The sequence below is a fragment of the Aulostomus chinensis genome, chromosome 5 (assembly GCF_037954235.1).
Source record: "Aulostomus chinensis isolate RoL2024-O1b breed Wild chromosome 5, RoL_Achi_v1.0, whole genome shotgun sequence".
NCBI lineage: Eukaryota > Metazoa > Chordata > Actinopteri > Syngnathiformes > Aulostomidae > Aulostomus > Aulostomus chinensis.
In genome coordinates, this window is record NC_141324.1 from 28,192,540 (window position 1) to 28,206,728 (window position 14,189).

Consider the following 14,189-nt stretch of genomic DNA (forward strand, 5'->3'; position numbering starts at 1 on the left):
GGTCCTCATTCAGAACCAGCTTCAGCCCTGTAATGCGATCCAGATCATCAGTATCTCACCGTTCCTCTGCTCTCTGCAGGAGAACTGTCTGAACTCAGAGGTGGTGGAGCAGATCTACAAGAGGAACCCCATCCTTCGCTACAGCCACCACCCGCTGCACTCCCCGCTGCTGCCACTGCCCTACGGAGACATCCACCTCACCTGTGAGTCCTGATACCCTCAGACGGGGGCGCTCTCACATAGTCTTACACCCAAAGAAAAATTTTGCCTTCAAGCTAGCTCACAATTCTCCATCTATCAGCACAGGCTGTTTATAGAGGAAATTAAGAGGAGAGAGAAGAAGAACAAGGCCCTTACTTCCTGTGAGTCAGTCAACGTTACGCTAGACAAGATATGCTAACACTTCCCACCCACTACCATTCATTGTGCCAAGCTAACTAGTGTTGTCCGCCTCCTGGAGAAGGGTCTCTATCTTCTTGCCCCAAAGATGATGGACAGATATTTGGAACGATCCTGTAGGAGAGGAACTCTCATGAGCCAGTCAAGGCAGCGTTAGTCATCTGATTGCAGGTCACATGGTTAAACTGGCAGATGTGATGAAAGGACTAACCTCCTCCTCTCATCTGTGCTCAGGTCCGAGGAACAGAAGTTACACCACGCTGCAGGATGAAGCCCTCAAGGTGTTCAGCTCTCTGCAGCACCTGGAGGGCGTGGCTGACCTGGTGCCAATCATCCAGGGCATCCTGCAGACCGGCCAGGAGCTCAAACTGCTCAGGGACGAGCTCTACTGTCAGCTGATCAAGCAGACGACACGGCCGCCGCAACCCGGCACCGCCAGCAACCTCTGCAGCTGGAAGATCCTGACGTGCATGTCCTGCACCTTCCTGCCGACCAGGAGCATCCTTCGATATCTCAAGTTCCACCTGAAGAGGTGAGCTGGCCACGACGACGTGTAGGGACTTGTTCTCCTGGCTTGATGCTGAGGTCACACGGACGTAGACGCACACGACGACATGTATATTGTTTAGCTTGCAAAGCTAGTGTCACGTTAGCATAACTCATTTCCTTTTTAAACATGGTTACCCGGCTTATGTTCTAGAGAGCTCTGTTCATTTAATTTCATGTGTAACAACAGTTGGATCAGCTTCTCAGTGATTGGTTCTCGCTTTATTTTGGACCCGGATGACTATGGTGGTGCCAGTTTGAATTTACAGGCTGTTGACTGTGCAGGACTCGAGAGCTCTTCCCCGGCTCAGAGATGGAGCGCTACGCCACCTTCACCCTGGAATCACTGAGGAAGACTCGAGCCAGGGAGAACGTCCCGTCGCAGGATGAGATCCGATCCATAATCGCTCGCCAGGACATGAACACCACAGTGCACTGTCACGGAGGAGGCTGCTGCAAGATCACCATCAACTCACACACCACCGCCGGAGAGGTGGGAGCAGCAGGATGGACGGGAGTGTTCCCCTTTGTGCAAGCACCTTCTTAATTGTGTGTGTGTGTGTGTGTGTGTGTGTGTGTGTGTGCGTGCGCGTGTCAGGTGGTGGAGAAGCTGATCCGGGGTCTGGCCATGGAGGACAGCAGGAACATGTTTGCTCTGTTCGAGCACAACAACGCTGCAGAGAAAGCCATCGAGAGTCGCATGGTGGTGGCAGACGTGCTTGCCAGGTTTGAAAAGTACGCACCACGAAGACGATGAGCCTCATTCATGAAATTTTCTCATGGACGAATCTGTTCTTACACATTATCAGTATTGTGGAACCTTGGATTTCGTTTTACAGACAGCGAGTAAAGATGAAGAAGTTATAAAGAACCATTATAAGAGCAGATTTCAGGCCACCAGGCTTTGCTGTCAGACCAAATTCAGGGCTGAAATATTCAAGGAAGAGCAAGTTGGAGCAACGAATCCAGTGTTCGTGTCTGAATCAGAGACACGTTTCTGTTCTTGGGCCTGACAAACATCATGCTTTCTCCCCTGCAGGCTCTCCGCCAGCCCAGATGAACACAACACCGGCTGGAAGTTTTACTTCAAGCTTTACTGCTTCGTGGACACGGACAACGTCCCAAAAGACAGCGTGGAGTTCGCATTCATGTTTGAACAGGTGAGAACTGGGCGGAGCCATCAGGTCTATGCAGCCATGGAGAGCTCAAGTCAATGTTTCGAGTGCAGGTCACTTTCTTTGAAACAGTCAGACCCAAGAGAACCCAAATGTGCTGGAACAGAAGAAGTGTCACAAATTAGCCTCCATCAATTGAGAAGAAATTATGAAAAAAGGTCAATTGTATTAATTAAGGTATTTTTAAAATATTTTTTAATCTTCATTGTAGCTACCGCCCTTGATTACAATGATTATTGATCACCACAAACATTGCTAGGCTCCCACTGAGCATGGCGGGCAAACTGTAAATTTGCCTCCTCTCTGGTTGGTCTGCAGGCCCATGAGGCAGTAATCCGAGGTCAGTATCCGGCCCCAGAGGAGACCCTCCAGTTCCTGGCTGCCCTGCGACTTCAGTACCTCCTGGGTGACCACAGCTTGCAGACTGCCATCCCTGAAATGTCCCAGGTCTTCCCCATGGTGCGACTGAGGACCAGGGTTCAAAACTCCGCTAAGACATTTGCTCCTGGTACCGGCTCTGTGTCCGACCGCTCAGGAACGTCTGAGAGGAAACGCTCCAGCTTCCTGGAGGGAACACTGAGGCGGAGCTTCCGGAGCAGCTCCATCAGTCAGCAGAAGCTGGAGGAGGAGAACAGCCTGGAGGCGTGGATGAGGGAGGAGGCTGCCGCCGTCAGAACCAGCGTGATGGACAAGTGGAAGAAACTGCAGGGGATGAACCAGGAGCAGGCCATGGTCAAGTACATGACGCTGGTGAAGGAGTGGCCCGGATACGGGTCCACGCTCTTCAACGTGGAGGTAAGAATGTCCCGGAAACGATTCTGGAGAATCATTGAAAATCCTAAAATCAGGAACTCTGTGTGCGTGTCTGTGAAAAGTTGAAGTGTTACCCTTGAGATCAAATATTATAAACCTGAAACAGCAGCATTGACCTGACTTGAAAATACATTTAAATCTGTAGAAACATAGTTTACTGGTCTTCTTCATAGGAAGGCGCCCACTTTTAGCTAAAGTCCAATTGTCCATGGTCTACCCACGCTAGTTAGCGTCGCACAACGAATGGTAGTGGGTAGGAAATGTTAGCGTACCTCAGTCAGAAGTCATTTCCCACTCACAATATTCACACAGCACAAACACCTTCATAACTTCCTGGTGATTACCTGATTATTCTCTCGTACCTCTGATTCATTTCTTGCTTATCGTCAGGTGATGCTTCCTTTTGTTTATTTATTGTTTTAGTCGATAAATTAAATCACTAAAGAATTTTTTAAAACGTTAACCAGACAGATTTACTAATGTGGTTACGCTAGTTTAATTTGATAGGAAACTAGGCAATTACAAAAAAAAATCGACAGGCAATGAACACAAAAGGAGAAAAAAAAAAACAAACATAAAAATGTGCCCAAAAAAAACCCCTCTAATTTTGAGTAAAATTGTTTGACTAATTATTTAAATGTAGATATTGCTGAGGGTCAAAGAGTTCCTGTTTAGATGCCTGTGAAGAACATCTTTACAAGACAAATGTTCTGTAGAAGGCTCCCCCTGCTGGTGGGGGTCCCACAGAACATGGAACCCAGCATCATCAGCGATCCCCGATGATCCTCCTCTCGTGTCGTTCTAGTGCCGGGATGGAACCTTCCCCGCGGAGCTGTGGTTGGGGGTGAGTCGAGAGGCCATATCGGTGTACAAGCGTGGCGAGCCGTGGCCGCTGGAGGTTTTCCCCTATGAGCAGATTCTCTCCTTTGGAGCTCCGCTGCCCAACGCCTACAAGATCGCCGTGGAGGGCAGAGAGCTGACCTTTGAAACCCAAATGGTTCGTACGGCTTGGAAAAGTCATGATGTTCATACTAATGCTAGTTTCCTTTGCTGCGCGTTGATTTTACAAGTTATCAAATTGATGACTGGTGCTAAATTTGAATTAACCTGCATGGAGCAGCACAGGGATGAGGTACTTTTGTAGTCCAACAGAAAGTGCTTTGGAAAAAAAAAAAAAAAAGCCAGTGTTAGCCTATGAAGGAACTACATCAGAGTCACATGACTTCCAGGTCACCACCACTAAGCTTCAGGCTTCTTGTGTTTCCCCCTGATGACCTTCAGTGACCTCCACCACCTCTGTAGGCTCCTTCAGACTCTTGTTAGCGACCCAGGTTTTTAAGACTCTCCACCACGTCAACATCCACCAGTCTGGTGTTCACTGGCGGATCTGATCTGCTAGAACTGAACCTGCTAATATCTGCAGCTGCTGTTGACCTCAGTGGAGATGAGGGAACCATACGTTCTACTATGAGAACTAGTTAATACGTTTTCGGACATGAAAGGGAAGAAAAACCTTTTAATGGTGAATCATTAACGATGGACTCAACTTCCTCTTCTCTGAAGGTCATGGACATCGCCAAGCTGATGAAGGCCTACATCAGCATGATCGTCAAGAAGCGCTACAGCAACTGTCAGTCCGTCAGCAGTCATGGCAGCCAGTGTAGCGCCTGGTGAACCCTTGACCTTTGACCTTTTGGCCACCTGTGTGGGGGCGTCCATCCTCGCCACTCCGGATACGTCCGACTGACTGTTAATGCTGGAGACGAAACGCTGCTGCTCTTTAGGCTACAGCAGCTGAGCTAACCGGGTTTGTTCTGAAACTTTACTGATCCTCACCTGCTGCATCGGGTCCAGGCTCCACCTTCGGCCTTCTTGACCCCGCCACCACGGCGGCTCTCTGCTGCCATCAGCAGCTGAGCTCTCCTGCACCTCCCAGCAGGTCAAAGATGATCACACGTAGTTAGAACCCCTCTGTTCCTGATGCACCAGCAACTGGTCCTGCACCCACCAGAACTGATGGAGTGGTGGGAGTGAGAGGTGAGCGTCAGAACAGTTCTGGGAGGAAGGGAGCACTGGCACACCCGCGGGTGGAGGTGGTGGTGTATGGGTCTGCTCGCCACTTTGTTCACTGAGATGCTGATTCACATGGGACTAAATTATCAGCTGACCCGTGTTTGGTGAAACACAAACAGCCATTTATTGCTGTTTGTCCACACACTACAGACATCAAAGACATTAAAGACATTCACAGGATGAAGAACACAGGCGACCAGTCACTGGTTGAAATGTGGTTAAAACATAATAATTAATTACAATCAATCTTCAATGAGGTCAATCATTTCTGCGTCTGCCCCTCCCCCCACCCTAAAATAACAGATATATGCTTTTCTCCTGATGCAGTAACACTTCGTATAGACAGACGTACTACAAGTACTTTAACCAATAGAACCTGGTATGATTGCTGATGGCTTCACTCTCCATATTTCATTCCCCCAACTTCGTCATTGGCATGTAACTATGACATCATCACTTCCTCCTACAGACGTTCTCACACCTGGAGAGTTCCACTACGGACAACAAACCACAGAGAGATGAACGGTTCTTTTGTTGCCACGAGGCACGAACAGAACCTGTTGCCTTACTTTGTGGGAACAGCTTACATCTTGTGGCCATAAGCTACTAGTTTCTCTGTTCAGGGTTCTATGGATGATGTAGAAAGAGCCATCTTACAGGAACTGGTAATCGTATTTTTACACCACGACGCCTTGGTACACAAAAAAAAAGAAGCCACGAATTAAACTTCAAACTGTTTTCAGACCAAAGAACCGGCTAAAGGTTCTAACAGAACCTGAGAAGAACAGATGCGTTTGATTTAGAATACAACTGTTGATTTCCTCTTCAAGCCTTATATGCTGTGACACCAAGACTGTTGGTGTGTGTGTGTGTGTGTGTGTGCGTGCGTGCGTGTGTGTGTGTGTGTGTGCGCGCGCGTGTGTGTGGACAGGTTGGCTGAATGTTTAAAAGAGAAGACGGAGGAATCTTGGATACACTCTGTCTGTCTCTCTCTTGCTGTAAATAATAAGATGCGAGTCCTCTGAAGCATTTCAAGTCTGTGTTGATGTCCCGATGGATTTGAAGCTCCCACAAGTGCCTGTTGCAACTCCAGCAGGACGTTTTCATTGACGCCACTCGTGTTCCCGTGTCAGCAGAACGTGGAAGGTGCTCCACTGTTTGCTTTGACTACCGATGAACTTATACGCCGCAAAATCTGTCCAGCTGCTCCAGTCACTCGAGATAAATCTGAGGATGAAGCCCAGTTTCCACCCCACCCCGTTAGCTGTAGCAATGTTTCCACAAACCACGGTAAAATAAAGAGGCAGAGGAATCATTTCATCCTGTAGGAACATTTTATAAAACATCCTGAAAAATCCTGTTCCATCTTGTGTTGGGGTTGATCTCTGGTCAGGTTCTGGAACCAAGTTGAACTGATTTCAAAAGCACCTTTACAAGTAGAGCAGGTCTGGGACCACAGGCTTTAACTGGACACACACTGTGACAGCAGACTGAGTGAGGTGCCCCAGCCCCCCCAACCACAGATTCAGGCTTCTTCAGGGTCTTAAACCCGGGTTTAGGAGGTACCGACATGCTCACTGCGTCCCAGACCAGATGTGGAGGTGTTCTGGGTGGACCAGAGGGAGAAACATCTCCGGTTGGAGAGCCATGTCTGCTGGCACCTCTCAGCATGAATGAGTAGCACTTCTACTCTGAGTGTTCTGACCTCAGTGTAGAACCGAAGCAGAATCCTTGTGAATCTTTTGGGATCTGCCATCAAAAAATACATTGTTTGTAAACCTGGTACACAAATGAATCATAAATTTATAAATCAATCAATTTCAATGTGCATGAAAGATTCACCTTAAGGCTAATGTTAGCCTTCTGCTAACGGTCTGAAGATGGCTGCAGATGAATGACCACATGCAGCTTTCACATGACGCATGATGAGAGCAACGGACCTGTTTTCTGAGGCAGGTTTGTGTTCGACTGACTGGAGCGTTTGGACGTTGTTCAGTGAAACATTCCGATAACACTTCAGTGGAGCGCCGCAGGCGGCCGGTCCATCCAAAGACACGTATGCAGGTTTTTCCACAGTGCCTTGTTGTATATTGTGTACACTTTGATTTTTATGTGTAGGGTCTTTTGTTTTGGTATCATGTGCAATGTTTGTCTCATATATATATATATATATATATATATATATATATATATATATATATATATATATATATATATATATATGATATGTGTGTGTGTGTATGTATTATATGATCATGAGGCTGTAGATTTTCTATCTCTGCATTCGCTCATCTTTTCCTCAGACGACTCCCTGGTTTTTAAAGATTAAATCTTGTTATATTTTTCTCTGAGTGTTCAACTCACCGCGGACCCTCAACTCAATACTGTTCTCTGGTTTTGTATCTGTTGTTCTTCATTGAAAGGAATATTCCATCAATAAAAAGGTTACATACAAGATCTGATTCACTGGAACTTTTATTTCTAGAAATATTTTGACTGCTCACTCTTACCTGATAGACAATAAATGAAGAAATAATGACATTTTTAGTTTTGAAGTATTTTTTTTCTTATTTTCTGACTTGTTTAATTCCAATTTAATTGCTGATAATTGTTTATTATGTGTGTGTAATTTGGCAGTACGTCGGTGCAGTGGTCAGCACCGTGGCCCCCCAGCAAGAAGGTTCCGGGAGCCCCGGCTGGAGCACGGGGTCTTTCTGTGTGGAGTCTCCATGTTCTCCCTGTTCCTGCTGGGTTCTCTCTGGTACTCCAGCTTCCTCCCACAGTCCAAAGACATCAAGAGGGGACCAGGTTAATCCAGACTCTAAATTGACCGTAGGTGTGGCTGTGAGTGTGAATGGTTGTCTGTCTCTATGTGTTGGCCCTGCCATGGACTGGTGACCCGTTCAGGGTGAACCCCACCTCTCACCAGAGGGCTGCTGGGATAGGCTCCACCCCCCACTACCCTTAACAGGATAAGCAGTAGAAAATGGATGGATGGATGTATCTGTAATTATAAATGTGAGGAATACCAGGTGATTATTTGAACAGTCGTTAAAAAAAAACAAAACTGGAAAATCATGGAGGACAAGTTCTACGATTTAATTGTACATTCGTGGTTTAGTGCTTCAGGCTGAGCTAGTTTGTGCTAGGCTAACGTTACGTTAGCTTTCTGGCTAGCTGAAATAAATGTAAACTGTTCTTAAATTGTGTGTGTAACTGAAATCAGTTTAAGTAGCAGTGTCGTGACTTTCATTTCATTTTCTTTGTTTGCCACTTTTCCACATTCTCAGAGCAAAGATGGAGACTATTTGCTGGCGGCGGCGGCGGCGGCCATGATGCCTGTGGTTATACTCGCAACGTTTACTAGGAGGTGTGACCAATATTTCACGGAAGACTTTCTGTCTCTGGGATTCGTTCTATCCTCCTGTGTCAAGTCTAACAAGGAGTTATTTCGGCTCATTTCAAACTTTGTCTAATCACCGAAGAGAAATCCCACCTACCAGAGGGAGCAGCAGCGACATATAACGTTGCCATACATGAACCCGTGTATAGGACAACTTAACCTGGGTCGCCATCTTGTTTTCTGATATTCGGTTGCCATTTTCTGAACTGCTGCAGTCAAACATTAATTAAGCCACACTTCTCTCTCTGTGTTTATATAAATAATCTTTATACATCACATCCATGTTACATTCAGAAGATTCAGAAATACGTCCAACAAGAAGAGTCGTATTCAAGTCGTGTGTGCGGCGTCATTCAGCCTCCTAAGGCACCAAAACATAAATTTAAAAAATTAAACAACCCAGATAACATTAGTCAAGAAATAAGCCCCGCCCTCCTCGAGGAAGCTCAACAGAACAGTAAAGAAACAGACCCGGACCACCACAGGTAACCTCTAAAACAACATTCAAAATGTCCGTATTTCCTGTCTGGCACCCTGATCTCTGTCTCATAGGATTTTAACGTTTTGTGCTCATTTGCCATATTTAATCTGACCTGCTGGGCTCTTTGTCCCTGTCCATCAAGATCTGACCCCCTTCAGTTCATATTTGTTCTCCAGGATGGAACAGAAACATCCTAACATCAGTTCTTGTTGATGGTGTCTTGAGGACCGGCCCCAGAACGGAGAAACAACTCAGGAGGAAATAATAAAGTTCATCCTGTAAACGGCCTACAGATGTTTGGTTACACAGATGTGACACGGATCACCACCTCTCCTGACTCACTGTCCTGGCTCAGTTGGTTCCGGGGCACCAGACCGGGACAGAATGGGGCCAAACACAGGCAGGTCCATCGCTGTGGCCCCAGATGAGTAGGATGTAAGGGGCCGTTGGGCCCAAAGGTGGCCAGGGGCAACCACAGTGTCCTGGGGGCCAGCGAGGACTGGCCGGTGCTCGTCTCCTCCATGTCCTTCGCTTTGTCGTAGCTCTGCACGTCCCAGTGAAGGTTGACGGCCCGCCAGCGCAGGAAGACATTGTAGACCGCTGCCCCCTCGTGAACAATCAGGCCTGTTGGACACACATGGACACGTTAAGGAAAAACACAAGTTAAACTCGTCATGAATGTGGTTGGAACAGCGGCGTCCCAAAGTCTTGAACGTGAAGGCCGAACTTGTTCAGTGAAACTAGTGGATGGAAGCTCCGAATCCAGAATATTTAATTCATAATTGACCTCAGCAGGTCTCGACTACTCCGCCTGCAGCGTTCCTGGACTCACCTACACACACCAAGTCCATGAAGCCATACATGCCGTAGCAGATCTGGAAGAGGACATCGCGGCGCTGCCAGATGGCGTGCGGGCTGAGGGCCGACCACAGCAGCCAGGTGATACTGGCGACCAGAAAGAGAGAACCCAGGAACACGGCGATGATCTGGACCTTCTCCACCAGCGTGATGGTTATGGACTGCCACTGCAAGACGGAGGCGAGTCAGGACAGCCGATCAGAATCCATCACAAACGTGAGAAAACCCTGTTCATCTTCTTCATAATTGTTATTAATAATAATGTTTTAGCATCTCTACATAACCTGAACTTCATCAAATGTCTCTGAACGTCCCCACAAACGAACGAGGGAGAATTTATTTGAGTGACCAAGTCCACTCTTTTAATGAAGACTGACGTTAAGTACGACACTGAGCCACACGGGGGCGCTATCTGGTGTTCTGGTTGCCAAGAGTTCAAGTTTGGATGAAGCGCTGCCATCAGAACATTGATCTATTTAGTTAAACACCGCACATAAAGGAACCTTTTTACGGTTTGTTGGTAACTTTAGTCATTTTTTTTTAACGTTTCTCTTCCTCTGCCATTACTGACACACAGAGGCCTTGTTCACCTGCCACGGCCTCTTCATGTTGATGGCGATGACGTGGAAGCGGTAGCAGCAGAGCTCGCAGGTCCAGCAACCTCGCTCGCTGATCCACTTCAGCAGGCAGTGCTGGTGGGTGTAGCGCACGGAACCGTCACAGCGGCACGGGTTCAGCAGGTCGCCCTGCAGCGGCCGAACAGACAGAGGGAGATCAGTTTGAGGCTTCAAGACGTGGCTTTTTCCCTCAGTTTAAACTCTACATGACCACAACATGCAACTTTGAGTGGGACCTCGGGAACGTCGCTGGAATGCAGAAACACTGGCCTTGGCGTCTCTCCGCTCTACCTGTCCATCGTTGGGATCAGTCACGGTTTCTCAGGGCTACAATACCTGAGTATCAACGCAGTTGATAATTAATCACAGAAGCCGTAAATCTGTTTCTTCCGATGTTCAGTTGCACTTCCTGCAGGAATCTGTCCAGCAGCCATTAGCCTGACCTGCCTGCTGGCCTGTGAGTGGCGTATTAATAGAATATGAAGGTCAGTGGTCAGAGAGCTCGTTTTTCATCATGTCATATTAACCTTGAGGGTTTAAAAGCACCTCAGAGGCCTCGACGGGACCGGAGGCGGAGGGATGGAACAACCTGAAGGTCAGTTTGAAGACGGATACGGAGAACCCCTCCACCACTACCAAGGCCGGTTTGACCCGCACGACGACAACACTCAAGGTTGTCACTCCCTCAGCCGCATCACATGACCTCCAACATAAAAGCATGGGTCACTAACAAGAGTCTGAAGGAGCCTACAGAGGTGGTGGAGGTCATTAAAGGTCATCAGGGGGAAACACAAGAAGCCTGACGCTGAGTAGTGGTGACCTGGAAGTCATGTGACCGTGGTGTCGCTCCTTCATAGGCTAACGTTAGCTTAGCACTGCTAACCATTCAGGCTTCCAGCATCATCAGAGGGGTTCATTAGTTAAGATGATCCTGAGGAACTGAACCTGGAAGATCATCAACTGTTGTTCACCAGAGCTGATTTACTGATTCAATCACCACAGTCACATGGAGCGATCCCATTGGCTGCTGGGGGAGGAACCAGGAGATGACCACTTCCTGTTGGTGGAGGAACCATGGAGATGACCACTTCCTGTTGGACGACAAACACACCTCTTCCTTGACATGACCTCTTCCTGTTATACTGTTACATCATCACCGCTTTGTTCTATTGAGAGGCGTACATGTACGTCCACGTTTGTGGCGAGCGGGCCCCGCCTGCCCGGGGCCTTGTATCTTCATCAGATACCAGCGTGGCCTCGGAGGCTGAGTTATATTAGATCAGCTCGGCTAACAGGCCATCGCCATCTTCGAAGGCCAGCAAATTCACTTACTGCTGCTCTCTCCCCCGAACATTCGGCGTCGTTGACTCGTCACCAGTCTGCTCAGCGTCACCGTACTGAGACCGTGGACGGAGAGTCCATCAGTCTGTCCACCTTCAGGAGTCGTCTTCTTCAAGTGGTTTGTTTCATTGAAGCTCCTTCGTGAATGTCCTCACACTGTTGGAATTTTGTAGCCCTCAGTTTTGTGTTACAGGCAGGAAGCAAAGCCTGATGGCCACGTTTCACTCCATTTCCCAGAGATCCAGTGTGCACTTGCGTAACTGTCAGTCACCTCGCCATCAGATATCAGGAGGAGTTCCGCAGCACCATCAGCCGTAGCTTCCTGTCTACAAGACTAAATTGAGGGCTGTAAGAGTCCAACGATAATTGATGGAGAGAAAACTTGAATTTCAAGTGACTTCAACAAAAGAACAAAAGCTTTCAATGAAATGTTTACGTCGGTTCTGGTTCCGTGGTTACTGATCATTTCACGATGGTCAACACAGGACCGTATTCACAAAACCTCTCAGAGGAGTACTTCGCCCAAAAACTGCCATTTCTCCTCCCAAGTACTCACTCATAGGAGTACTCAGCTCACAGAGAGGTTTTTTCCTCCTTCATCACTCCTCGCTGACTCCAGATTCCAGGAAGAGCCAGCTACGTGTAGTTAGCATGAATCTACAGGTTCTGGTCCCAAATCCATCAGCTCCCTCCTGTGTAGCAGTCTGACCCGACTGGGTCTGTGAGAACCACACAAAACCCTTACACAGCCTTAGTTTGTTTATTATGTCCACCTTGGGACCCTAGCGATAGCCACAACTAGCTCTCCGCACTGGAGCGTTGGTGCATCGCCACAATCAAATAAACTCAAACTACGAAAACTCCACTAGTTGGCTATTATAAGACAGTCGGCCATGTTTTCAAACCCATATCTTAGATCTCAGCTGTCTCAGTTAACTGACCCGTTGCATTCAGAGCCGTGCAACAAGTACATTTCACCCCGAAGTCACGTCAGTTTCGAGTCTGACCCGAAAACCCAAACTGAGGGGGGCAAAGTTCCGCCGGGTGCGAGCAGATGACCTCCCAACAACCCCTGAGCTGGTGCCTACCGTCAGCTACGTCACAGATTCCCCCTTTGTTTTCTTGGTGGTTCAAGTTGTGCACACAGCGGAGACTAGACGCCAGATAATGATGTGCCTCATGCTGGCGGGGCCTTGAAGGGCCCCTAAAGGGCCCAGTAAGGCCCTGAGGGGCTCCTCTGCTGGCGTGTGAAAGTGCTGGTGTGAGCTGAAGTGCAGCACAGCTTAAGTCTTTATTTGCCTTTTAAGATCACAAATCTTCCTGTGTGTCCATTCGTGGTCAGCGTCAGTCCTGGGTCATGACCATGACAGGCTCCTGGTACCAGGTCTGGACTCACTTGGTTCTACTCCCAATAAGGTCCAATCAGGCCTCGTTCCAGCATGTGACCTGTGCTAATTAGCGGCTCCGTGGCCGGCAGCCAATCAGGCTCCAGCGGTCACTTTAATTCGGTTTTATTCACTGAAGACCAATGTAGGTGAGAGTGACGCGGCTCGGCTTACCTGCTCTGCGCCCTGGAAGCAGATCCTGCAGCTGGGAGTGGGGATGCAGGTCTCGCTGCTGCAGTTGGAATTCATCGCCTGCGTCTTGCACGATCTCCCCCCGACCGCGCCGTCCTCGCCGGACAGCTCCCCCCCGCTGCCCTCCGCCTTAAATGTCCCTTCAATCCCCGCAGAGGCATCCCGGCCCTCCCGGCGGCTCTCCCCCCGCTCCGCATCGCCCTCGTCACCGGGGTGCGGGTGTCCTTGGCCGCCGACCGGCGCGCTTTCCTCCCAGCTGAGGCGGGTGATGGCGGCGCCTCCCTGCGGCCCCCCCGTCCTCGCCGCTCCCTCCGCTGTGCTCATAGTAACACGAGAAGTCGATATTAAATGGCATAGATGCCACCCAGCTTACCCAGCATCCACCACGGCCGCGGATGTGATGCAGCCTCCAGGGTTCCAGATCAGGGCGCTGTCTGCCGCGGTCTGGTCGCCGTGTAGCAGCGGATCAGCGGGTGGATGCCCCCGCTGCTGATGCGGGACCTCGCGGCTGGATCCGCCTCAGACCCGGAGAACTCCCTCCGTGCATCCTAGCGGGTTTCAGCTTTGCCGGTGTGCCGGACTCCCCGCCTACCTCCTCCGGCTCGTTAGTCCACGCCGACGTTCGGGTGAGAAACGCCGGGCCACGACGAGGTGCAGCCCCCCGGTGCGCTGCAGGAGTCAGCAGCCAGCGAGTTCTCTGCGGAGTCTCAGGAAGCAGAAAGCCCCCCCCCCCCACCCCCTCCGTCTCACCTCCCACCGGGGGATGACCAATCACATTATTATCCCATTAATATGATGGAGCAGATTACGGTCCAGACCTGCATCCCCGGCTGCATCTCCCGCTAGGACCGCTGAGCGGGTCACCTGCCGGGCCACCGTCGTTATCGAGGCGGCGCCTCCCTGATT

The 14,189-nt window shown here is 49.2% G+C and overlaps 2 protein-coding genes across 3 annotated transcripts in view; one reads left to right on the forward strand and one right to left on the reverse strand.

The window, feature by feature from the left end:
• myo10 (myosin X) overlaps positions 1–7,814 on the forward strand; it is an 82,674-nt gene extending 74,860 nt beyond the window's left edge. The window contains exons 34-42 of one of the 2 annotated variants that reach the window (XR_015115951.1): positions 80–203; positions 634–931; positions 1,231–1,438; positions 1,544–1,680; positions 1,985–2,105; positions 2,439–2,915; positions 3,739–3,930; positions 4,497–4,970; positions 7,644–7,814. Coding sequence is in view for 1 of the 2 variants with exons in the window: in XM_086204411.1 (XP_086060537.1) it covers positions 80–203; positions 634–931; positions 1,231–1,438; positions 1,544–1,680; positions 1,985–2,105; positions 2,439–2,915; positions 3,739–3,930; positions 4,497–4,607 (1,668 nt within the window). In the remaining variant the exon portion in view is untranslated. Of the gene's footprint in view, positions 1–79; positions 204–633; positions 932–1,230; positions 1,439–1,543; positions 1,681–1,984; positions 2,106–2,438; positions 2,916–3,738; positions 3,931–4,496; positions 7,416–7,643 lie in introns of those variants that run through there. The other variant, XM_086204411.1, reaches the window with a different exon arrangement.
• A 695-nt stretch (positions 7,815–8,509) lies between these two features.
• Positions 8,510–13,917, reverse strand: marchf11 (membrane-associated ring finger (C3HC4) 11). The gene is made up of 4 exons (XM_086204414.1): positions 13,266–13,917; positions 10,339–10,494; positions 9,723–9,915; positions 8,510–9,514 (listed from the first exon to the last, which is right to left on the reverse strand). Exons 1-4 carry the CDS (start codon positions 13,605–13,607, stop codon positions 9,192–9,194), a joined length of 1,014 nt encoding a protein of 337 aa, XP_086060540.1. The 5' UTR covers positions 13,608–13,917; the 3' UTR covers positions 8,510–9,191.
• Positions 13,918–14,189: the final 272 nt, after the last annotated feature.

Excerpts from the sequence above, each read along its gene's own strand:
- marchf11 (XM_086204414.1), bottom strand. The coding sequence starts at position 13,607 with ATGAGCACAGCGGAGGGAGCGGCGAGGACGGGGGGGCCGCAGGGAGGC. Across the intron at positions 10,495-13,265 it reads GCTTCCAGGGCGCAGAGCAG|GGCGACCTGCTGAACCCGTG; the intron begins GTAAGCCGAGCC and ends CGGCCGCTGCAG. Across the intron at positions 9,515-9,722 it reads CATGGACTTGGTGTGTGTAG|GCCTGATTGTTCACGAGGGG; the intron begins GTGAGTCCAGGA and ends TGTGTCCAACAG.